The 24,642-nt window shown below is 37.3% G+C and overlaps 1 protein-coding gene across 1 annotated transcript in view; it reads right to left on the bottom strand.

Annotated features, from left to right (window-relative positions):
* The window catches only part of CNTNAP2 (contactin associated protein 2), a 1,161,641-nt gene that overhangs the window by 800,432 nt on the left and 336,567 nt on the right, over positions 1-24,642 (bottom strand). The window contains exon 2 of the mRNA XM_074575643.1: positions 4,112-4,222. Coding sequence (XP_074431744.1) covers positions 4,112-4,222 — 111 coding nt within the window. The remainder of the gene's footprint in view (positions 1-4,111; positions 4,223-24,642) is intronic.

Below are 24,642 nucleotides of genomic sequence, written 5' to 3'. Positions count from 1 at the left end.
ACAAATTCATGGATGTTTCTGCTTTTGAAGCCACCTAAAAACAGCTGAAAATATTAAGCTCTTTGATGTGCATTGTTCCAATTGCAACATTTATAGCAGGAAACTGAACCAGAAGAACTACAGTCAAAACTGCAACCTTCTTAATAACATGATGTGACTGTTCAGTAAATCAGTGTCTTAATCAATAGAATAAAATACATTATCTATTCCGCTAAAGTGTTTTCCAGTCTAGAGTGAAGTGCCATGAAAATGGCAAAGGAAAATATAATTGTGTTGGAGACTAGAATTTTCAAATTCATATTTCTTTAATTTAAAGGGTCTGGGCATAGAGGAGGGGGAGTTCTTTCTGTTTAATGACTTGAACACAGTGTGGTTTAAATAGCACATTTGATTTGGGAAGCTATTAGCTGATAATGACTCTTTGGAGAGAAAAAAATTGCATTCCCTTATTACTGGTTTGATTAGCAATATCTGTAATTCCATGATGTTGTAAAATAGCTCAGCATTAGAACTGAGCTATTTTCCATCATTTGTAGAAGCAGAAGCATAAACACAGCGAAGGCCAAGTTCCCATGTTAAACATATTCCTGAATTCTGCAGTACTTTTAGTGGCACAAGAACTAAGAAAACAAAATCAGGTAATGTAAATATTGAAACTTCAGTTTTGAAAAGTATGTATGCTAGGCTTCACAGGTATTATGAGATGGATGACAACAGTCTAAAGAAGTTACTATTTAAGCAGAGAGATGCAACTAAATTTCAAATGACCTTTTGATAGAGTAAATTGAGCAAATGTTTGATTAATGACAGCACTGTAGATCCATACTGCTAAAGAAACATCATTAAAAGAAACTGCATTGTAGTGATTATAAGGGTAAGAAAGGGGAAGGTAAATATAATTAGAAGAAAAAAATTAAATTCCAAATGTCTGATTTGGCTTTCACTTGCAAAAGAATAAGAAGTCTAGTAAACCAAAAGGATAAATAGTCATCTAAAATCAATTTGAAGATCCTGCCCACCAAGCTGATGCAAAGCTTTATTTTATTAAAATAATACTAATGACTTTTTTATATATATCTTTTAGAACAGGGAACAGAATGCAAATGAACATAACTGTGATCAGAATTAAACCTAAATGATGAGCAGTATTTTAGAATTGAACTGTTCCTTAACTTCTTTCATATGGACAATGAACAGTTGAAAACACAAATTAAGGGACCCAACAGCTTACCAAAACTCATGGTCAGGCATATTGCAACAGAAAGACTGAGAATTACTAAAAGGCATGTAATAAAGGCAACACTGAAGTAAAATCCTGAAGTCATCATAAAACGGCATCTATTCTCATTTGGAAGTCATCTCCTAAATTGCTGAAGCAATAAACAATGTCATCTACAAGGCTACAAACAAAGAAATTGCCAATGCTACTAACAGGCCCCAGGCTTTGCATCAACCGTGAAAGGCCGCAGGACTAGAGCTTGTGAATCGCATTTTCTCTAAGCTAGTCTTTGGCTTCTGTTTAGCTCGTCTAATTGTAATAGCAATTCTCTAACAACCAGGTAACATAGCCTAGTCTGTTTTACTTTTAACTTAGCTTTATGATTACATGGGCTAGTGACTATCGGTATAACAATTTTGATACGTTTCTGTACCTAAAGTAGATATTCTGCAGAGAAGAAACTATTACTGTAGAACAAAAATGTAGTGTAGAGGACTACAATCATGGAATGATAGCAGAGATATTGAAAGTACAGGCAAAGGGTGGTACCAGAGGGAGCAGGGCTATAAGCAACTCACCAGGTCCATAAGCAGTCATTAAAAGAAAGCAACCTTGGGAGCTGGCTAAGGCTGATTTTAGAGGAAAAAAACAAACAAACAAACAAAACCCCCCAAAAATAAACAAAACGAGAAAGGGAGATCAAAGAACAAGAATCCTACACATGTAAAACATGCACATACAGAGAATTAAGACACATGGAGTTGCAGACTAATAAACAAGGATCAATGTCCAGGCCCTGAGGGTACCAACAGGCCATAATTGCCCTGTCCAGTCCCTCTGGGGACCCACTCTGCTTGCCTGTGGGCCTGAGGGCCCCATTTCAGCTCCCCCAGGCCCTACCTGAGCCATGTCCTAGGTGTATCCATGCCTAGCCCCATTTCTTCCACACTTGTGGATTGAGCTCCCTGGCTCAACAGCAGACCTGGCTCATCCCTTCCTGTGTGAGCATCTCCAGACAACTGGCAGAACCTGCTGGTGCCACCAGCACTGCCCACCCTGCTTGTGGACGCGGGATGGTACCCCAGCAGCCAGGGCACCACCTGCCCCAGGGCTGCCCATGTCTCCCGCTTGGCCACGCTCATGGTGCAGCTCCCCTCACCCCATTCCCTGAAAACACATACAATTAACCTCAAGCAGATCCTGCCGTGTCAATGTTGCCATTGACATCTGTGTCCTCCTCGCAGTAAAGAGTCTGTGACACTGACAATGCACTATAGTCCCCAACCCAGCTAGAGCCATCCACCATAAGACTTGGAGGAGCTGTGACAGGAGGAGCGTAACACCAGGGAAAGGGATAGACACGTGGAAGAATGTGTATATAGTCTGATTTATTACGGAGACTTTTGTCCCTGACAGTATGTTTTCTTCTCTTTCTTTCTTCTTTTTTGTAATAGCAGCTAGGCCAATAATTATTATTTGATTAAGATTACAATTAGGCTAACAGTAAATTCATGGCTTTGCTCATAAGGTGTGGGGTTTTTTTTGATTAAGAAACTGCACAAACAGTAGCATAAAAAATGGCGGAGAACACAGGCAACCTAGGCTATAGTTTTGATGCCACAAATTCTGCTTTTAACCTCAAGGTTGTTACACCATTTGAAAGTATTTCAGATTTTGTTTACAAACACTCAAATGCAAATATTGATGTTTTTGTTTCATTTTGGGGGTTTTTTGGGCGGTTTTTTTGGTTTTTTTTTTTTTTTTTTGTGGAGGCAGAATACCGTATCTAGACAGGATCAACATAATTCTTGCAGGAGCAGGAAAAAATTAAGGAGCAGCGCAAATAAGCCAATATTCTACAAGTCTGGTGGCCATTATTACAGATCTTCAGGATTTAGACGATTGAGGCACTGTAGTAATTTTATCTCTCTTCTTCCTCCCTAAAGTGAAAGTATTTCTTAATTCTAGGTTCATTAAGTCAATACCCTTGACATGGATTTGGAGGGGAAGATAAAATTTTGGTATTAATTCACAAGCTAATTCCCCAAGAATTTGTGAAATTTTAGGTTTTAGGACTTTTAGATTGATATTATTTAGAAAAAAATAAAATCAGTATTATTCAGAATACTAATTTTCTGTTAATCCGAAGTCTCATGTTTAAATGTATCATTCCTATTAAATGAACACAGAGATCGGTATCAAAATGGTATATATACAGATGTCTAGAAATATTAAGGAAAGCTATGAAAACTCCTGCGGGTGAAGGTAAGGACTTGTGTTCAGACCGCGAAATAAATTTGCCTAGCCCTAAGGATATACTTAGGCCAAGTAAATCATCAAACTTACACACCTATCGTTCCGACCACCAAAACTGAGGTGGCCTTCTTACTTCTGAACAACAGCTCATCGCATTACAGAAATACAGGCAAAAGGCGAAGCCCTGTGGTGCCAGTAAAAGCTGAATGACAGCAGTCATTGCTAAGGTGGGAAACAAGTTAAATCAACAAAGCACATCAAAGCTGTTTAGCTTTGCTCCAACAACCGTGACCTTACAAGTGTTCATTTACCCGATCAACACAAGTATGCCCTTTTAAGTGAAGTCAATTATGCAACTCTACTGTATGACTCCATCAACATTAGGCATTTGGCCCACGCTGCTACATGTTATTAGTAGTGTATTTCTCCCTGCGGTACAATGGAGTGCAATTACTGTCACATACAATGACATAGAAATTCATTATGTTTACAAAATAGTCTGTCAGACAGCTAAAACTTTGTTAAAACAAACAGAAGCAATATTATTTTACATAAAAAGTATTTTCATATTAAAAATAGCATTAATCTTTTTTTTTCTTGAAACATCTGAGTATTAAGGTAGAGAGCGCCCCTTACCTCCTCTCTTGTTTAACTTGGCATACCCTGGCACATAACTGCTTGTCATAGATGATGAGCTGCTGAAGGAGGAGTGGGGTAATGCTGAGACCAGAGGTTCATCACACTTTTCTGAAAAACAAGAAAACAGATTCACTTTATGCCGTTCATTATTCATATATATTAAGGGGCAATGTGCCCTTTATTTTTCTTTTGGGTAATAACACAGCCTTGTTACTTTTGTACATGTGGAATGCATGCGGCTACATCTAACATTTCAGTAAAAAAACCAACGCAACCACAACCACCAAACAATAAAACAAACAAAAACCAACCAACGAAAAAAAAACCCACCCCAAAACCATGAGAAAACCCCTAAACAAATAAAACAGACACGCACACCCTGACATGAGAAAATAAAGACTTCAACAAAGTTAGGATAAAATTAGGTAACGGTAATGCCTAACCATGGGCCACCACTCTCCCTATGGATACTACAAACGAACAGAAAAGCCTGCCCTGATATATCTGGAATGTTTTTGGTGACATGAAAATGTACTGCTAAAGAAAAATATTATCATGAAAGCTTTGTAAGAAGTAGATAAGATATAAACTTTAGTTTTGTAATAGAAGTGCTGATAACCTGATATTTTTAAAAAGAAAATAAATTAGTTTACATGAATAAATGCCTATGAATTATCACATTTACTGAAAAAATAACAAAATAATCTTTTTAAAAAAATATAATCTCTATAATCCATTCGAGCACTTCACTTCTATTTTACTTAGTAGAAAGAAGATTAACGTGGTATTAACATCTAAGATGGGAGAAAGCAAAATCAGAATCTTTGCCTTTCTAATGAAGAAAGAAAAGTTTAAAATCTCCTGCTGTTGTATGGAGTTATGTAAATTAGAATAAAGAGAAGAAATGGCTTCGGATTTTTTCAAACACTTAGATAGTTAATGTACTGCCCTTTGTTCTAGTTTTTTCCTCTGTTATTTTAACAGATGGGTGAAATACATAGGTGAAATTACTCGTTTACATTTCAGGTGCAACCTACCACAGGAGAAAAAAACCATAACCTACACCAGTCAGCTTGGCTAATCTTTTTAAACACACACACTGCAACACAGGCTCTGCTGTAAGTGGAAACACCCTCAATTTATCTATCTAGAAAGCATTAGATTATCCCTGATAGGCAGCATATTTTACACTCAGCCACACCACATAGTTTTCGTACAATTAGAAAACTGTGATTTGGCCATACGGGATCACACATGGAGACTGAATTAATCCTACCCTCAAAAGAGGAACTTTAAGGGAAAAAAGGGATTGTGACTGAATTAAGCCATTTATAATGCAGGTCTAAAGTTTCCAGTCGCATGTAATGAAAAATAAAATTACTTACATAGCAATAGAAACTGAAGCACAGAAATACAGAAGAACATTAGTTCATGAATCAGTACTTTGACATTTAACAAAATAAATAAGTTTCCTTCACAAATCTCTGAGAGTTTGTTAAGGGAGAAAACAAAATTCACACCGGCATAAAAGCACAGGCAAGAGTAAAGGGCAATTGCTTTGCACTGAATTAAAGGACAATTCCAATGACTTTAAAGTTCACTTCCACATTATTTAATGATGGAATTTTGACAAGGGAAGATAAATGGTTTTAAGCATTATTGTTTATACCACAAAAGAGAAGGATCGATTCTCCTCCTCCCCCTGCTTTGGCTGCAGCCACACGGCACATTTGGTCAGAAGTCCACAGCTGGATGGGTGCAGTGCCTTCTGCTCACATCACGTCCCATCACCCACCCAGGCAACCCACCAGGGACACACAGGACCTCTCTCTAGCATGTAGGGGTACGGCATGGAGCAAGGGCCTATGTTTTATGATCTTGGGGGCCAGGCTGCTATTATTTCAGTCAAAGTAGTACGAGGATAGAGCTTAGGAACAGAAGTGAGCAGCAGACTGAAGTGCTCATTACAAGTTTTGCCCAAATGTCATAATCACAGAAAGACAGAGTTAATTGAACAGGTTTTTCTCGTGTATTTCTTTATCTATAGGTGTATTTTTGGTAGTTCATAAAAATTGGTTTTCAGCTTAAAGATTGCTAGCAAACTCTTCTCGCTGCCACTTTATTGTTAGTGCTACCTAGCTAGAGATTTGAAGTCATTTGTCATTAATTCTGTTGTCTAGGTAAAAATGGAATGAAACATTTAAAAGCAGAAGAACACATAATCAGAAATATTTTAAAAATACATAACAAAATCTGTTCATAGCATTTTCCTTTGCTTATCTTACGCGATATTATTGTTAAGGAAAAAATATGTTCTCATTATTAATAAGAGCTAAGGTTGAACAATTAAGCACCTGTGTTCAGTTTCAGTTTTGTTTTGTTTTTTTTTTTAGTATATTTTTAAAGCAAACTCTTAGGTTCATATGATTTTCCCCCACCCATAGTTTCATACTGGGGTGGAGAGAAAAACCTGCATCTTTCTGGAAGGATATTAGGAATAGAAAGATTTAGCTACAAAAATGTTTGCTACTTATGCAGTTTGATTAATTACTGAATATAATGGGAGGCTATTGGTCATGATATTCTAAAAAAACCTGTGAAACAAAAGAGCTGTCCTAAATCACAACAACAAAAAAGCTTTTAAAAAGGCTTTAATTTTAGACAGTATGTTCATAAACAACACAACATCTGAAGAAAACTTCTCCAGATATTAGAAGCTCATCAGAACTTCTATTCTTTTACTGATCCCAGTAGCTACTGAAAAAGCCTCCTACTTTTATTTTGACAGCTACTATATTGGGGCTACTATTGATGAAGCTACGCAAAAGGAAACATGGAACAACTTTTGTGGAAAGAGTACTAGCTTCTAAATCATCATCCCACTGTATGGCCTGCCTTGTCTCTCTGCTTCACTAATCCATCCTGTTGGATTCAACAGAGTAAGACAGAGAAGCCTGACATAGTCAAAGAATAAAAATAAAATCTCACAGGGAGTATCACTCTGTTATTTGCCACCGCAGTCACAATTTTTGCAGACAGTCATGAATGTGCTTCATTTGGTGTATATGTGCTTTTGAAGCATTGAATGTGGACCTCTGCTTTCTTAGTTTGGTTGGAATAGCTAGTACTGGGGGGAGCAGAAAAAACAGAGCTGTAGTTTTCCTTCACTGTTGTTTAGAACCGCATTCACTTCCTGTGCCTGTTTTGGGACACCAACTAATAAGCTAAATAACAAAACAAAAAATACCTCACTTTCTCATTGTTTAAAAATGAAACACTCACCCTGAAATCTGCCCACTCATTTAGGCTTCAAAATATAGGAAATGCACCATAAACGTGTATGAATTATTAAGGATTGCACTTCATAGAATCATAGAATCATAGGGTTGGAAGGGACCTCTGGAGATCATCTAGTCCAACCCCCCTGCCAGAGCAGGGTCGCCTAGAGCAGGCTGCACTGGAAAGCGTCCAGGCGGGTTTTGAATGTCTCCAGAGTTTGAGACTCCACCATCTCTCTGGGAAGCCCGTTCCAGTCAAATGAATAGATGTTAAAAAAGATATTAAATCTCATCAATAACTCATGACTTTAGGTCCAAGAGAACAAAAGTTAAAAGACTGCTTACATAAGCTAATATTTCTAGCCCTGTATGAAAGTTCCAGTAAATATATTGCACTATTTAAACTTCCTTCATAACATGAAATGCTGTTATGCCACAGATTTAAGAGAAAAAAAAATCCTTGGGAACGGTTCATTCTTTCAGCAGTTTTAGGTATTTCCTGCAGAATCCAATTTTTTACGTACTAAAACCAGAATCATATATACCTTCCTGTTACTGAGATATAATAGCTTTCCCCATATAAGTCAATGTACTGTGCCCTGTTAATCAATTACAGAGCACACTCTCCTGCCAGCATCGTAGCAGCAAAGAAATAAACTCTCCTCCATACCATTTATCTCAGTGATGTATTAACACCCAAGCCAGCTTAGGTCCATTTAAATGTTAACTTCCTGAAGCAAAACTACACTTCCACTCCTCTCCATTCTGTCCAGATAGAAAGAACTGATAACTTTCTCAAAGGCATGATGACATTTGCTACTCTGACTTTCCTATTCTGATGGAAATTACAGCATATGTCCATCAGAAACAAAATTTAGAGGGAGATTTCAAATATTAGATCAATGGAAGAAAGGTCATCTAATGTCATTAAATACAAATGCAAAACCTCTGCAATCCCCAAGCTTCAAATTCCTCATGAATTTGAGACTCAAAGACTATGGAAGGGAAGGACTGCTATGGACTTGCTCTGTTCTTCCATGCTTTCTCAGGCACCTGGCTATTGGAAACCAGGTACCAGGAGAGATGGATCTTTGTCTTGTTTTGGCCTACCAAGTGCAGCCTCTCAGATGTTCTGGTGTTCGCACTCAACAAAACCACAAAAGGATACCTGTCCTTTCCTGTTTTATAGTCTATTTATAGTTTATTTATATAGTCTGCCTATCATGCTGGATAAACTAAAAAAAGGGCTGTCTTCCACTTTGCCTGCAATTGCTTTAATTTCCACTTACCTAGTCCACAAACTATTTGGGGAATAGGGACCAGACTATTTGAAGGGACAGGCCTTGATCATAGCGCAAAACAGACCATATACACACAAACGATTTACCAACCCCAGAGGTTGTTAAAGCTTAACCCTCGCTATACCAGTGACTTCAAGGCTTTTTGGTGGGCAAAGCAGAGTAAAAAACCTCAGTGCTTCACTTCATAGAAGTCTGTTTAAATGCTTAGCATCCTGATCAATAAACAGGTCACCCGTAAAGTTGCTGACATATCTTATCAAAGCAGTCTGAGTAGATGAAAAAGACAATCTGCAGTTCATCTGTATCTTCTTGACATCTGTATCTAGCAGTAGGTTAGAATGCATACAAACAACTATATATTTGGAAATGTTAAGAAATGGGAACAGTAGACATTTATAGTCACAGGTGATTTTTATTAATAATTTGAAGCTGCATTGGAGGATCTCTCAGAAGCTCTTACAAAGATTCTGTCAGCAAAGTAAAAAGAGAGCGAAGATGTGTACAGTACTTCTAAAAAAGAAAAAAAAATTGGATACTGATAAACAGCACTCATCAGAAATATGTGACAGTGACTAACTGAGAATGTTTTTTAAGAACAAAGGCTTTTCCATCATTGTGGTCCAGCCTGCACCTTTAAAAAAATACAAAAACCTAAAATCCACAAATTCACTCCTCCTTCTTCAAAATCTTCAGTCAAGATTCCTATCAAATTATAATCCATTATCATAATTTTGCTGTAGGATACTATCTCTAAGACATAAACAAGCTGCCAGTAACAACTTTACTTAAAAAAAGCCCCATATGTGTATATCAGAAATTAAGAACTTGAAAGCTGATCAACTTAGATGCAAAAAGGCAAATGATTGCAATATCAATATTGTGTTCTGAGTCCAAAATAGCCACACATAATTGCTAGCAGAATATTAAATTGATGAGTCAATCTGAAGTAGCAAAAAAAAAAAAAAATCTCATCCAAAAAATACACGAAGCCATGGCTTTCTGGCAAAAAAAAAAGCCTTAACCATTTCTCTTTTACACAACATTTTCACTGTGCAAACAGAACATTTACAATACAAATCCCAAACTCTTAACTATCACCAGTATATCCAACTCATTAATTATACAAATTGCCTGTCAAGTGCAAGGAAAAAAAAGTTTAAAGCAACTTTTAATCTTTACTTGTAATGCAAGACTCCTATTTTAAAATATGAATTCTAATGTAAATGTTGGGGAGCAAGGGAGAGAATCATATCATTTGGGTTTAATTTGTACTGTGGGCTAAGTGCTAGTTATCCTAAACACATTTTTCTCCTCCAATTTGAATATGCAGAGTGATTTCTCTATAGTGTGCTGAGGAGAAAGAAAAAGCCACCAAGCGTTTCTGAAAAGCAGTCATGAGATTGCAAGGGCACTCTGGAATAAATACGTATAGGAATTGGCACATCTCCAGTGACAACCAATAGGAATATTAATGCAGCTGGTTTGGATTGCAGCGTATTAGTACGGCTGAGACAGCCTTACTTTTCATATTGCATAGGCAGGTTTTATAATCTGAAACGAATGCTAGAATCCACTGTGTTTTAATTCACAAGACTGTCCCCCCCCAAAAGAGTTGGAATAAACAAGCATAAGTCGCTAGAGCATTTTATGCACTGTTTCAAATGAACTTTTAAAGCAATGCAAACGAAAAAGTGGAAGATGCTACAAAGCACCTCATGGCCAATGGCAACCTCTTTTAAAAAATCAAACTTAGAAGCAGGTGTTATTGAAGACAGCCTATCACAGGTTTAATTTCAATGACAAGAAAAGCAACCTCGGCCTCATGTCACAAGCCTGTTGCTCAGTATGATAAACCTCTAGCCAAAACTCTCATCAAGCATGACAGGAACACTGCTGGAGAAACCCTTTCCATAGTCCTCAGAAGGGCCACTAATGAAAACAATAAATACTGATGGTAATGGCTGGCAAATGTCAGGCAGGGTACACCTCACGCTCCAAGTTCTTAAGTCAGCAAGAAATCAGTAAAGAGCTTATCAAGGAAGACCTTCTCTTATGGGGAAATGAAATAGTTGTCTGTCAGGTGTACTTCCCAAACGTACCAGCCTTTGGTCCTTTTGGAGTAGTTCAACAACCTTTTGCCGTATGCATGTTCTCTTGTGTTTTTCTTGACTGTCGGAGATAATTAAAAAAAAAAAATCCACCATATACTGGTTTGTTTTTTGTTTTGGTTTGGTTTGGTTTTTTGGTTGAGATAAAAGCTAACTTTACTCCCCAGCAAGTTCCTTGGACTGCTTTATTGACTAGATGGGGATGATGATTGTTAGAGTGGAAGCTTCATTTTTCACTCTGTCCCACCTACTGTCCCACGTGGGACTCCTTCTGTACCACGCATACATTAGAAGGGTAACAAAAACTAACCCACTTTTTAAATACATTAAGCTACAATAGAGCTGTCCACACTCCACCTGTGCAAAGAGGGTAATACTCTGCACACACACCAGTTACTTCCCAGTTACCATGCCCATTTGCATGTCAGAAAGTCAATGCAAGTCCTACCTAAGCCTCATTTGGCTTCTTATTTGCTATTTCTACTGGCCTCCCTTGCTTTGATCTGTTATTTCTCACTGTGCTTTTGTGACCAGAATGTTCTTTCCGTATTGCAGAAGTCTGCAGCTTCCCCACATGACTGACATTTTGCAGGATGGTCTTGACAGACTGCTAGGGAGGCAAGCTCACATTCAGCTTTATGAGCAAATGAGTCCAAGTGTAACTGAAGCTCTTCTATAAGAATCTCCAGAGCTCAGCTGTAATCTAAAAGATTAGAGCAGCTCATATCGATTGGCTGGCACGTTTCATATTCCACTTCAAGTTGCATACCATCAATAGAGATAACACATTGTTGCTCGAAAAGGTGGCTGCTGCTGAAAAGGAAGAAAACGTAGCTATTTTTCCACCTCCAAGGTGAAGCCATAAATTACATGGATTTAGTGATCTCCACACAACCCTTACTGTTCATGGTTACTCATTATGAGGTTTATTTCAAGCCTTTCTATAGATCTCTGTAAGGAAAGGAACAAGTCTCAGGTAGTGTTTTTTATAGTGGTTACTTTGCTCACAGCGGAGCTCAAGCAGTCAGGCCACTTTCTTTGTTCTGGTTCCAATTCAGGTATTAGTCTTTGGGCAACACTGGATGCACCACCAGGGCCACATTTCTAAAAATGCATTGGGATGCCAAAAGTCAGATATTACTTTATGAGATTTTTCAAAGTATCTTTTTACCTGAACTTTGTTTCTGATAGCTATTGACTAGTTTTCAGAGTAGCCAAAGCCTTATTAATCCCAAAGGTCATGGTACGACTCCATGTTTTGACACCTATAAATTAGCGCCCTATTCCATCCAAGGACTGAGTTACTAATAAACAAGAAAACTTTCTTGTTTTGAGGATTTATTAAAAAACATTTGTAAGCACTCCTGGAAAGTACTGGAAATGGTAACAGCATAACGATAGCACAAATGTGCCATGTATCATATGACTACTATCAGACATTTCTGGCTGCACTGCCCTTTAGCAAATGGCATACATCATCTTCCACAGTAGTCTCCATACTTCTGTCTTTCACTACTGAAATGAAAAAAGGTTTAAAGTAAACGTCAATAATTACTGTGATCTAGAATTTAACCGAGAGATTAGGATTTATTTTTTAATTAAATCACTCAATTTGGAATCATTAAAAGCATAAAGGTGTAGAAAACAGCCTCTTGAAATTCAGATTTATCAAAATTTCAACACTTCACAATGGAAAAATAGACAACTGTACCCAAAATTTGTACACTTGAATTTTTCAGGAAAGTGTCAATATTTGAAATTCTGAATTTAAAAATTGTTATTTTTTCTTTAATATTTTACATTTCGAAAGAAAAGAGGTCCTTAAAATTAAACTTATGTCTTATTATTTAGTAGCATTCAATTCTGAATTATTTAAAAATTAAATACATTCTTTTTATTGTCTCTAAGCTATACCTGCTATACCTACAGTAAGGTTTTTGCAGCGTTTTGGTTGGTTGGTTGGTTTTAGGTTGTGTTTTCCTTCTTTTTTTTTTTTTTACTGGAAAAGACTAGACAGAGGAAGTTTTTACACCACTTTAAAACAAAAACATATCTGGATTGCTTTTGGTTTACTTTAGAGTCTGCAGAGTATTCCACAATCCATTGAGAATGTGGCAAATGTTCATACCATCACACTACTGTGTCTTTCATGAAGAAATTTATAAACTGCTTTTCAGCCTATGTAACTGGAAAAGTTGTATGAGAAACCTGGATGTTATTTGCTCGGTTTTAAAACAAATTCAGGTCAATTGCATCTGGAATAGTTGGAAGTCAGTCAGTCTGATTGTACACTTGGGATTTCATTAGACTGTCCTTAGCGCATAAGCAATAATAGACTTATCAACCCTATGCAAAGTAAAATTCATAAATTTTTTCGTATTTTTGCATATACCTCAGATGTCTCTTCAGTTTTTAACATTCTGACATGTAAATATACTTCTTCACCTTTTCACTACTGGAAACACCTGAATGTTTTAGAGGATGTTTCAGCGAACAACACTCCTTTTTAAGTATCTTTGCAGACTGGTAACTATCTGAATTAAGTATGGAGAAGCCTGGAGTCATGCCACATAAAAAGTTTTAGAGTAGAGGGCAGAAGAACCTACAAGGCTGGAGGGGAGAAGAGAATACTGAAAATCTTCACAATTTATCTTGTCAAGTCCCATTTAGCTTAAAATACATTTGCCAATTACCTAGCCTATGTTCTTCCTCAGTTGACCTTATATCAACAAGTATCTTTTGTTTGTTTGTTTGGGGTGGGGTTTTTGGTTTTGGTTTTGGGTGTTTTTCCATTGGTTTGATTTATTTGTTTTTAAAGACCCAGGGATAAGATATTAATGCGTGATAACTAGTTTCCTGAATAACATTTTTACCAGTCAGCTGAACTTTTCATCACTGCTTTAGCAGGTTTGCATTCTAAAATTAAGCTTTTATCTTTAACAAGAACAAAACATGTAATTTTTTCCTCACAATGCATGTTTATCTTAACAGTCCCTTTACTTTTAGCAGTTTTATATCAACATAAATCTTCTGAATTCAGAGATATTATTCCAAGTTTAATCTAATTCAAGCGAGATGAAAACAGCCAGTAAGGGTCTTCAAAATTGCTGTCCACTTGAATATGAAGCATGCCCACAGAAAGCCAAATATTAACTCTCAGAACAATATAGCACAGGTACAGAATGAAGATATTTTAAACTTGGTGTATAGAACCTACAAGCATGGATATCAAATCGTTTCACAACGTGAGGGAAGTTAACCTCATATGGGATAATAAAATGTTTTAGCTACCCACTTACAGATTAGTTAAGATGCTCGACAGAAGTGTTACAATAAAGTTAACTCAGAGCAAAAGCTGCAGATTCCTGTTTGAATGACTTTTATACTAGAAAACTACCCTTCCCCTATAATGACTAGGGAGGAAACTCTGCTTCTGCCAGACAGACAAAATATTTAATACCATGAAGCATGTAAAGCACATTCCACATTTGGTTAGATGAGAAAAAAATGAATTAACAGGGTATGCAAAATGCAGCAGAGAATTGTTTCTCAATTTGCACAGCAGAAAGTAAACATCACTTAAACTTAAACTCAGGGTTTTTTTCTAAAGTCATTATTAATCCCGTATTTCTGCATTGTTGTTTATTTTCATCTCCCCTTTGGAGAAAACAGATATGTCATATTTACAGCGGAAGCTATTACTCGGCTGTTTATCAGTCGCCTACTGTTAGAAGTGATGATAGAAGCAAAAACCAAAACGTGCGTGATCTATGAATTAAACTGTATTACACTGACAGATTATTTTTCTTCCTGAGAGGAAAAGACAAATAGCGTCTAACCTAGGTTCCCTTCCTTCCTTTTCTACTTGAAGCTTTTTTGTTCCCTTCTGACTAAGTATAAAAGGCGTGCTTTCTCAATTCCTATCATTGAAGGATGGGAGGATTAGCTCTGATTGCATTTTGCAAACTCTTTTGTTATAGAGCACTCTTTCCCATGTTTATGAAGAAGTATCAAGTGACCATATAAATTAAATTGTCATAATACATTGATTTCCCTGAAAGTTTCAACAAAATGTTCCTGAAAAGGTATTTTAGCAGGTGAAAGAAGAAATACTTTCGATGTTTCTCCTCAATGTTGTATTAATCTAGGGTATACACAGCATACATTTAAGGTCATGTTGGTTTTGATTCGACTTTCCAAAACGAGAAGATAAGCTTGCAGAATTGGCCGATATCTTTTTGGTTTTTTAGGGCAAAAATCTTATGCGAATTTTGATGAATAGAACTGTGAAAAGGAAAAACAGCAACAATGAAATTGAGGAGCATGGAATAATAGGAAAATGTGAACATAGTTTACATTTCTGAAGTTATCTCTGTATTGTAGACTGAAGAGAGCGAGCTGTGTTATGTGTTACAACCAACCTGTGAGACGCAGCATTCTCAGAGGCTTTTTACACGTACTGGGAAACTCAAACCAATTCTATAACATGGCTGTGAATTTTGACACTAGAGGCCCAAATCTCTTACACTAATACCTTGAAGAAACAATATGTGAATCAGAGCAGGCTAACAAATGTTTTCATATGGTGGTACAAAAGCTGCAAGTTGATTCCAGTAAGTGTTCAGCACATTGGAGCTACAGCACGAGGAACAAGTCAGTTTAGGGAAGTAGCTTCATAGGACTCACATTTTGTGGATACATTTTACCTTATTTCCCAAGGTCTGAAAGTGCCTACCATTTAATAATTAAGGATAGAATCTTTGTTTATTTCCCTAAGAGACTAAATGAAATATCACACCTCTATGATAAGAGCAGATCAAGATTTGCATAAATTCGTATATCTGAAGCTGAACAGAACATTCTTCTTTATGATAGACTTGCAAGTTGGAAAGATGAGAACATTTGACTCACAGTTGTATTTATAGGACTCCTGTTGCTGACACAAGGCAGGGCAACCAGCACCACAAGCAAACTCCTTGTCAGTCTGCTTGAATTCCCAGTTTTTTTAGGAGTAAAACTTGGCAGTAAAGTCAATGTTTAAACTAAGTGACTTAATTGCATCAGAAGAAAATAGCAAACATTTTAAAATATCCGCATGAATGACAGGTCAACTCTTGTAACTGAGGATAGCTAAAGCCAGAAGTATCAGTCAGAAGAGTGATCTCCAGTTTTGAGATGCCAACCATTTTTTAATTCCGTAAAACGGGGTGTGCCCAAACTCTAGCTGTTAGTTCTACATTCACTGGAGACAGTAAAATCTTAGTGCGGGGAAAAAAAAAAAAAAAACGGAAGAAAGAAAAGGCTATGATGATAGTTTTTTCATTATTGTGAGGAGATACAGACTTGGAGTGTTGCAGGTCCTTCTATGTTCTTTTTAAAAGGGAATGAAATGCCAATGCAAGGAAAGCCAATGCCAGCCTTTATTAATCCTTAGCACAAACACAAGAAGCAATATCAAACAACGGCACATCCAGATACTGAATTCAAACAATTTTAAGTGTGGCTAAGTGCCATGGTTTGTGCACTTGATTAGGAAAATAAATATCCAAATTTTATAATAGTTCAGATTTTACTCAGAAGAAAGACTTTCTTCTTAGTTATTTCCTGTCTGTCCAATTGGTAAATGATGCGTGGGATTCAGCTGGAGGTAGAATTTTACAAAGCAAGTTACCATGTGTTCTGTTTCTGATTTGGTACTTTTTCTTTCATTTTTAAGGAAAAAAAAAGTAGTTGGAGGTCTAGCGTGTGTGAAAGATTGTTATGATTTGGCTTGAAGGGGACGTAAAGGAGAAAAAGATCACAAGCAATCATTGTATAGTGGTATGTGAGTTTTGTTTTGTGTTAATACAATCAAAATGACATTTCTGATGTTTCACAAAATCCCTGAGTGAGTCATGATGCTAATTAAAACAACAAGCTAAACACAACAGCCATAGAAGGCCCTGATATTTTGTTTCAAAGAGTGCTCCACACTCATCGTAGTTTAGACTTTCTGGTTCTATTTCCTCTGTTGAAGCACTGCTACTGTGAGAAAAGGCTTCTCTCATAGGCTTCTCTGTACTAAGAATGTCACAGGAGATGTACTAGAGAACAGGTCCCTAAAATACATAAAGTACATTGTGACTAAATAAATTTTGCTTCTTCCCCCAAAAAGCAAAAATGTGTTTGTATTCTCCTGTAGAAAACAAACAGACCGTATCAACATTTCCAAAGAGCTACTCAACTGAAAAAATCATTTCTGACCAGACGATAAGGTGCACATCAAAGGACATTGACTGCCTGTGCTCATCAGTGCTGCTGATTCTGATCTTAATGGTTCTGTCATACTAGTAGGGGCAGAGGAGAAAGGATGGTGCTGCACTATTCCTACATTCAGTCTGCATTGCCCCAGGCAAAATTCACCTGCTTTTGAAAGGAACTAAGCATCCTCAAACAAATCAGTTTTGCCATCCACAGTACAACAGCTTATGCCATACTCATGCCTGTCTGGTGCACTACTGTGACAGAGGAGGAAAGTTTCTGTTAGAGCAGAAGAAAACAGCAAGTAGAAAGCCAAGTTCTGAACCTAATGGGGATCAAAATCAATTTTAAAAGGGCTTAATCAAGCAGAGGGTTAGTGTACCACTGTTCCCTTTCGCTGTGAAGGCTAGTTATTACAACTCCAGGTAACTTCACATGCTCACAAAGACTTCTTTAACTTTTAAAATAGCAGCAAATGTCATTACAATGGCCTAGAGCCGTTTCCTTTTCCACATTTCCTTTTTGTCTCATCAGAAACTCTTAGAAACACTCATTAAAGAGAATAGTAATGTAATTAATTGTCTTAAAAGCTGGCTGGGAGGATGCTATATATGTGGGTTTGTAAGACAGATTTTTCGATAGGATATGTCACTGCATTTCTCTCACTGATTTAAATTACCAGACCTACCTTACTTTAATGTGCTATGGAAATCCAAGCCAATGTGTTTTACAACAGCCTTCGCTGTCCAGCTTATCCTGCTGTTCGTGTAGCATTTTTTGAATATAAATTGTTGTTTTTTTTCTAATTATCAAATGCAAATGGTGTTGACAATAGCATCGTCTATTATTGTATCCTCATTATCATGCACGGGTACTACTGAGGCATTTTTAAGGCCGAGAGTACTTGGTAATTATGCTTGGTAAAACCTTATTATTACTACATGTTTAACATGTCAACCAAGGAAAACAGCACAGTTAAATTAGCATATCTGAAAAATGAAGGTGACTTATAATTATAGCCCATTCCCTCCAATTTTAATCAGATAGCTGAATATTAAGTTCCAGACATTACAGTTTACTACCTTTGTCTGGATCATGAATTCCCATTATGTTCAAAGTGAAGGATGCCTGTTGTAAATATACATGAAAGTCTGTATACATACATATATCCAGCAATGCAGCACCATCCAGTTGTATTGGCCGTAGTTGCCCGGGTCTTGGCAGGGGGGCTGCTGGCTCTGTGGCCAGCAAAACACTGGCAGGAGGCTGCCCAGTGACAAGGGGTGAGGGGAAAAGTGTGAGGAACGGCCCTGCCAGCCCCGAGGGAGAGCGGGAGGAGGGGGAGAAGGGGCTCCGGCCTGGAGAGCCCCCTGGATTCTCCTGAGGGGGCTGCGGCCTGTGGAAAGTACCCGCCGGAGCAGGTGGATTGTCCTGAGGGGGCTGCGGCCTGTGGAGAGCCCCCGCCGGAGCGTGAGACGGCGGGGGCGGCAGAGAGGAGCTGGTGTGGGCCGACCGCGCCCCCCATTTCCCTGCACCCCTTGGGGCAGAGGGGGTCAGGTAGAGGAGTTGGGAGCAAAGGAGTGAAGTTCAGCCTGGGACAAAAGGGGTTAAGATCAGGGAGAAAGTGTTTTAGGGTCTTTTTGCATTTGTTTTGCACCATCCAACTCTATTTTAATTGGCAATAAATTAAATTAGTTTTCCCCACATCAAATCTGTTTCGCCAGTGAGATAACTGGCAAGCCATCTCTTTATCTTGACCCATGAGCTGCTTCATCTTATTTTCTCCCCTGTCTCGTTGAGGAGGGGAGTTGGGCAGCAGTGGGGGTGTCTGGCAGCCAGCCAGGGTCAGCCCACCACACCGCTTAACCATCAAATACCAGAATGGTGATTTCACATTTCTTCTCAGAGACACCACCACGTTCATGCCAATATTGTTGACTGAATGCAGTGTAAAAGCATTAAGTGTTTTTTACAAATCTGTTCAAGGGCATCTAAAGAACACCAAATTAATTTGTAAAATAAATTCTACACAGTCAGCTTTCTACTTCAAGGTTTAACTCCCTGTCTTCAGCGTAACGTTCACACCTGAACAAAGCTGGTCTACCTTTCATCTGTCCTTGACACAGCCTCTTGGGGTTCCATTGGAATGAAACGTGGAATTTGGACAGCACTCCTCCTCCATAAAAGAAATGAGAAGATACCAAAGGAACCTAATTATGCCATCCTTTCAGTAAGCAAAGAACATTGACAAGGTTGGAGCTTAGCTCAGTCTCCCCCTATGGAGCACAGCGGAGCTGACTGAACAGCTGTACAGCAGGAGAGGAAAGACACCTTAGGGAAGCCAGGAAAATCTCTAACTTTCCTACTCTAGACAGCAATTCTTCAAGTTAGAGCTGGGGCTGTGAATCCAGGATCCAGCATGAGTTGGAGGATTCACTATTCATTTCTATGGCAAGATACTTGTAATGTGAACTTTTAATAGTGAATATGACAACTGCCCTGAATTCATACATTATTCTACATCTCAAGAAACCATTTTAAATAGCTCTTCCTGGGATATATGCATCAGCAGCAACAACATACCTTCATGAAAGCATTATGATTTATCTTCTCATCTGCATATTCAATAGTGTGCTGGGAACTTTAAACATGCTGTGTTGTCAATCACCATAAACACAGCAATAATGCTGCTTTGCAATAAGACAGTCTCGTATTTAGGCCTCTAACAAGATTTGAAAGTTTTCATCAAACCTCAAATAACCTACAGAATGCACTGAAGATGCTGTGCCTTATCCTTTTATGGATGAGTGGATTCCTTCTTAGCCAGAATTACTCTGGGTAAAGATCACCAAAAAGCATGAAGCAAAAAGTAAAACTACTCAATCCTTTCATTAAATTATGAGTGAGGGACATCCACTCAGAATAAGGAAAATCTGCTATAATATAATTTCTAAGATATATGCCATGTAAAATGGCACCTTTCAAGCTTGTTTTTTCTATCCCACTTCTGAATCCATGAACGATTAATGAAGATATGTCCAATCAAGTATGTATAATTAAGATCTTTAGTTCCAGAAAAATATGAAGTCAGAAGGTGTTGAAAACAATTAGGAAATAATCAGTATAAATGAAATTCAAGTGAAAAAGGCAATGGCAAAAAAAACCCCCACGTTAAACTGATTTATATCGTGAACCTCTGATTTTCCTCAATAAATTCTCCTTAAATTTAACAAACTGAATTTGTATTATTAATAGCTTTCCGAATAAAAAAAAAAAATGCCAAAAAAAAAAAAAAGAAAACCAAATAGTTCTCACTCCTGTTCATTTTATTCTCAGGATTAATTTCATTAAGCCATCCTTAATTTGATTTACGAAGTTAACTTTTATGTTCAATGCAGTTTGCCTGGATAGTAGGCTGAATGTGTGAAGAATTAATTTTCTCTTATAAATGAATGAACAAGATTGGAGGAAGATAAAATGAATGACTAAGTGATTGTAGTTAACCAAAAAGTTCCATTTTGCTCCCTTATGGAGAATGATGGAATATCATTTTATTGAACTCCATTATCCTAATGAGAAGATATTCTATGCTTGATCTTAGCCAAAAGGCCGGAGAAGATATTTTAATGACTTACTGCTTCTGCTTAATAGGGAGATTTCATAATTACTGAAACTGCATCTGTTTGATTAATGAGCCTTTTCCAGCATCCATGCTGTTTCTTTCAGTTTGGTTGACAATATACCCTGGAAGCACACACACATACACATAGATGCTTTTCAACCTCTATATGTGTACAAGTAAAACATCATTGAGAAGAAAAATAAGGAGGACCACAAACAGGACAGCATAACTGCAAATTTTCCTTCAATTTCTGTTCTTATACGGAAAATCAAGTTTGCAATAAACAGTTAAGTAAAACTTGCCGTAAATTTTATGGCTCGTCTTATGGGTATCTTGGGATTGCTTGCAATCAAGTAGAAAAAAAAAATCAACACAGGAAATACATAAATAAAGGAACACTGATATTGTGTTATTATAAATGGGATATCCGCATATAACATCAACTTAAGAAAAGGACTGTAGTTATTCTCAAGTTGGTTTTCACATGTTGCTCAAAGAATATGAAATTGAAGCATACCTTATGCCAAAATTCCCAAGAGGAGTTTCAGTTTTTAGGCCCACTGATGCAAGGCCTACTTGATGCTCAGAAATCATAAATGGACACCTAGTAATTAAACCTCATGCTTAGAGGTCTCATTTGTAGTATTAGTAAAAACAGGTTAAAAAAAAATCAGTAAAATAATACAATAAAAACCTTCAGGACTGATAGAACGTTCCACAGGCCAGAAGTTAGAGAAAAATGCTTGTTAAGTATCTAATGAACATCATTGGTACCTTATTTCAAATAAAAGATGATGGTAAGCTTATATCTGAATAGCTGATATAAAGGTATTTTGTATTCTTTACATAATAGAAGGTATTGCTCCAATCTAAGTTCATTAAGAGAGTTCTCTGCTGCAGATGTCCAAACCATCCTTGAAACTGTTTATGAGTGTAGGTAAATTTTACTGCCTCAGCTGCTAATTCCTTATTAGAGGTACTTTAATGAAAAAGGCCTTTTGTTTTCAAATAAAAATACAGATTCAAAATATATTTATATATTGCATTTTACATTATTCTTAATTCACATGCACTGAAGTACCTTTTGTACCATGGTAGCACAAGAATTCACCATGTCATATCTGTGTTGTTATTTGTAATATGATGTGGAAACGAAGATATCAATCTGATAGTCACTCTGTGAGCCAGCTCTGAGACATATTTCTTTAATTCTTGTTATTTCTCAGCTAATACCTGGTCATCAACATGAATACTTAGGGGTTTTTTGATAATGGTAAGATACAGGTGTTCAAATAATTTAAAGAAACATACTGTACTTCAGATTAGGCAGCAAGAAGGCCCAGAAAAATCAAACCTAGGTAGCACTATGAAAACTGATTTATTGGGGTGAGAAAGCATTTAGCATTCATTTAATGTTTAGGAGCAATATGCAGGATATTAAGCCTGAAACATAATTTCCAGGTCCCTGGTTCCAAGCCATTAAGACCATACGCCCATTTTGTATCTCAGAAACATTGGCAGTAATGGCATAAAACATGAGAAGCCATTTGCAGCCTTAGAAGGAATACCAAGAATATGACATGCACCTCTTCCTGAGTCACAAGAACGGCAGAAGGACGTAACAGTTACACTGTGTTCGGGTCATCTCTCCAAAATTTGTTGCAAACTTGAAATGATTGTAGAAATATTTCCTGAAGGGTTCTGGGGGGTGTTGAATAACCATATTTCAAAAATCCCAGTAAAAAGTCTTGCCATCAAAATGACAGATTTTTTGCTATCTCCATATAAACCAAGATATTTTTTTGGCGGAACTCTCTACACTTGGTGCAATGGGGGGACTTTACTATTCCCTGCAGGTGTCTGTGTGCATTTGTATTTAGGGGGAAGGGTCAGCCATCACTCACTGTTCAAAAAATAACTTCAATATATTTATTAATGTGTAAAGAAATTCCTATTATCATTATCTATGGTCTTTTGAATGACAGCACTGGCTGCACACTGGTTTACCTGAAAAAATTAGAGCTTGGGATTTCAATTTCAACCGAGGTAAATCAGTCTCCACTAATCAATTTCCTTCTGTGCCCAAATGTGATAGTATATTGACTGAGACACAGATTTTGTGCAGCATTTCACATTGAAATTTCAAGTTACAGTAAAACAATATGAGAGACAGCCTAACTTTTATGATTTCATTTTATCAAGAGAAAATGCGTTGTCCCGACAGGTGCCTCACAAAACAACACACCACCTGCTCAGAGACTGCCTAAGGAAAATACTTGGAGATATTTCCCTGTTGTAGAAAAGCCAGGTTGATTGCCGTCAGCTTCCAGACTAAGTTTATGAATGGATATGCTGCATGTTTGGAAAAGTGCCCTCTCCACAGCCATACTGAAAGACAGACACAAAGAGCACTGAATTCTGACTGCGATACCAAAGCATCATAATTGACTTCAGGGGAAAACAGCAGTTTATCTAAAGAAGTGTAATGACAGCAGATTTGAGCCCAGTGCCAGTATTACAGTTTTCAGTCATGATTATATAGCAATTAGCTCACTATCCTTCTGCTTTTCAGTTCTGATCTGTCTTTATGATACTTTATTATATTTGCCTGCGGATTCAAGGAAAATTACTCCTATGTAAGGGAGAGTGGAAGGCAGAACACGCATAAGCAGGAAACAGACAAACAATAATTGAGCTAATAAGCTCAGAATAATACTATTAATGCAGTTATAGCCTCTAAGTTTAGAGATACTAATTCATAATTCATATTTACTGTCTTGTGAAATCAACATCGTTTCAACACCATGAAGGCATTATTTCATCACAGCTAGTACCCTTGCAAGCAGTGACAAACAATGAATAAGTGAAGAATAAGTTATCAGCAGAAAAATGTCTATGGATAAGGGTTGGTTAACACTAATAAAGTTAAAACTTCCAGGATAGTAACTAATTATCCTAGGCAGTTCAGTACATATCATACCAGGGATCACTGGAAGTAAAAGTATCAGCTGTTATCATTTGTGCTAGAAATGGCACCAAAAAAAAACAACCCAACGAACCAACAAAACAGCAAACAAACCAAAACCAAAACCCCAAAAACTCCCAAAAGCAACCAGTCAATCAAAAAAACACTCACAAAAAAAAAAAAAAGAAAAAGAAACCAAACAAAACCAAACAAACGAACAAAAAAAACCCCAAACCCAAACCAAAAATATCAGGTAGGCATTAAAATTCACATTCTCTGTGGACAGGGCACAGAGAAAGGACCAATAGAGCATACTTGGAAGTAAGTTACAGTTGTAAAGCAGATAGCAAATGTTTTGTTCAGAATTCCTAGCTGGACATTTTTTCCTCATCATCATGACAGGCTTAAGCCCCGAGGTTGCTCTGTTGGCCTAAGATGACCTAAAGGACCCCGGTGACTCACAAGACTGCTGGTTGAGCTTTACCTTGATGGTTTTCTAAAAAAGTGAGAACTAAATATCACAAGAAACCGAAAAACTCTGTCACTTGCAAGATATGGAGAAAGACTGACATGAATAAAGTATTATTTACTAGAAGTCTGCAAATGAGAATTATAAAAGTAACATAATGAGTAGAAGGCAGAAGGATAAGACTGCAGAAGAACGAAAAAACACTCTACCAAGAACTACTGCATACAAGAACTTGTTCAACTGTTTGAAAGCCAGAGCCAGGCTTTTCCTCCAACTCATTAGCTTCCATAAATCAAAAATAAAATTAAAAAAAGACACAATCCATTGATAATATAGCCGTGTTAGGCACTCGTGATTTGTTACAGGCAGCTGTAAGAACTACTTTTAATCCTTTTTGCCCTTGACAGCACACGTGTCTATGGGTAAAAGCTCCCTCTAGTGACATTGCTTGTTCAAACCAGGAAAAGATAAAAAATGTTTTCATGAAAATGTTAGCAGACTTCAGCTTTCATAGATGCTAGATAAGCATTCTGTATTTGGAAACA

The sequence above is a fragment of the Larus michahellis genome, chromosome 2, assembly GCF_964199755.1.
Source record: "Larus michahellis chromosome 2, bLarMic1.1, whole genome shotgun sequence".
Classification (NCBI taxonomy): domain Eukaryota; kingdom Metazoa; phylum Chordata; class Aves; order Charadriiformes; family Laridae; genus Larus; species Larus michahellis.
The sequence above is the reverse complement of the archived record's forward strand: the minus strand, read 5'-3'. Positions and strand labels throughout refer to the sequence as shown.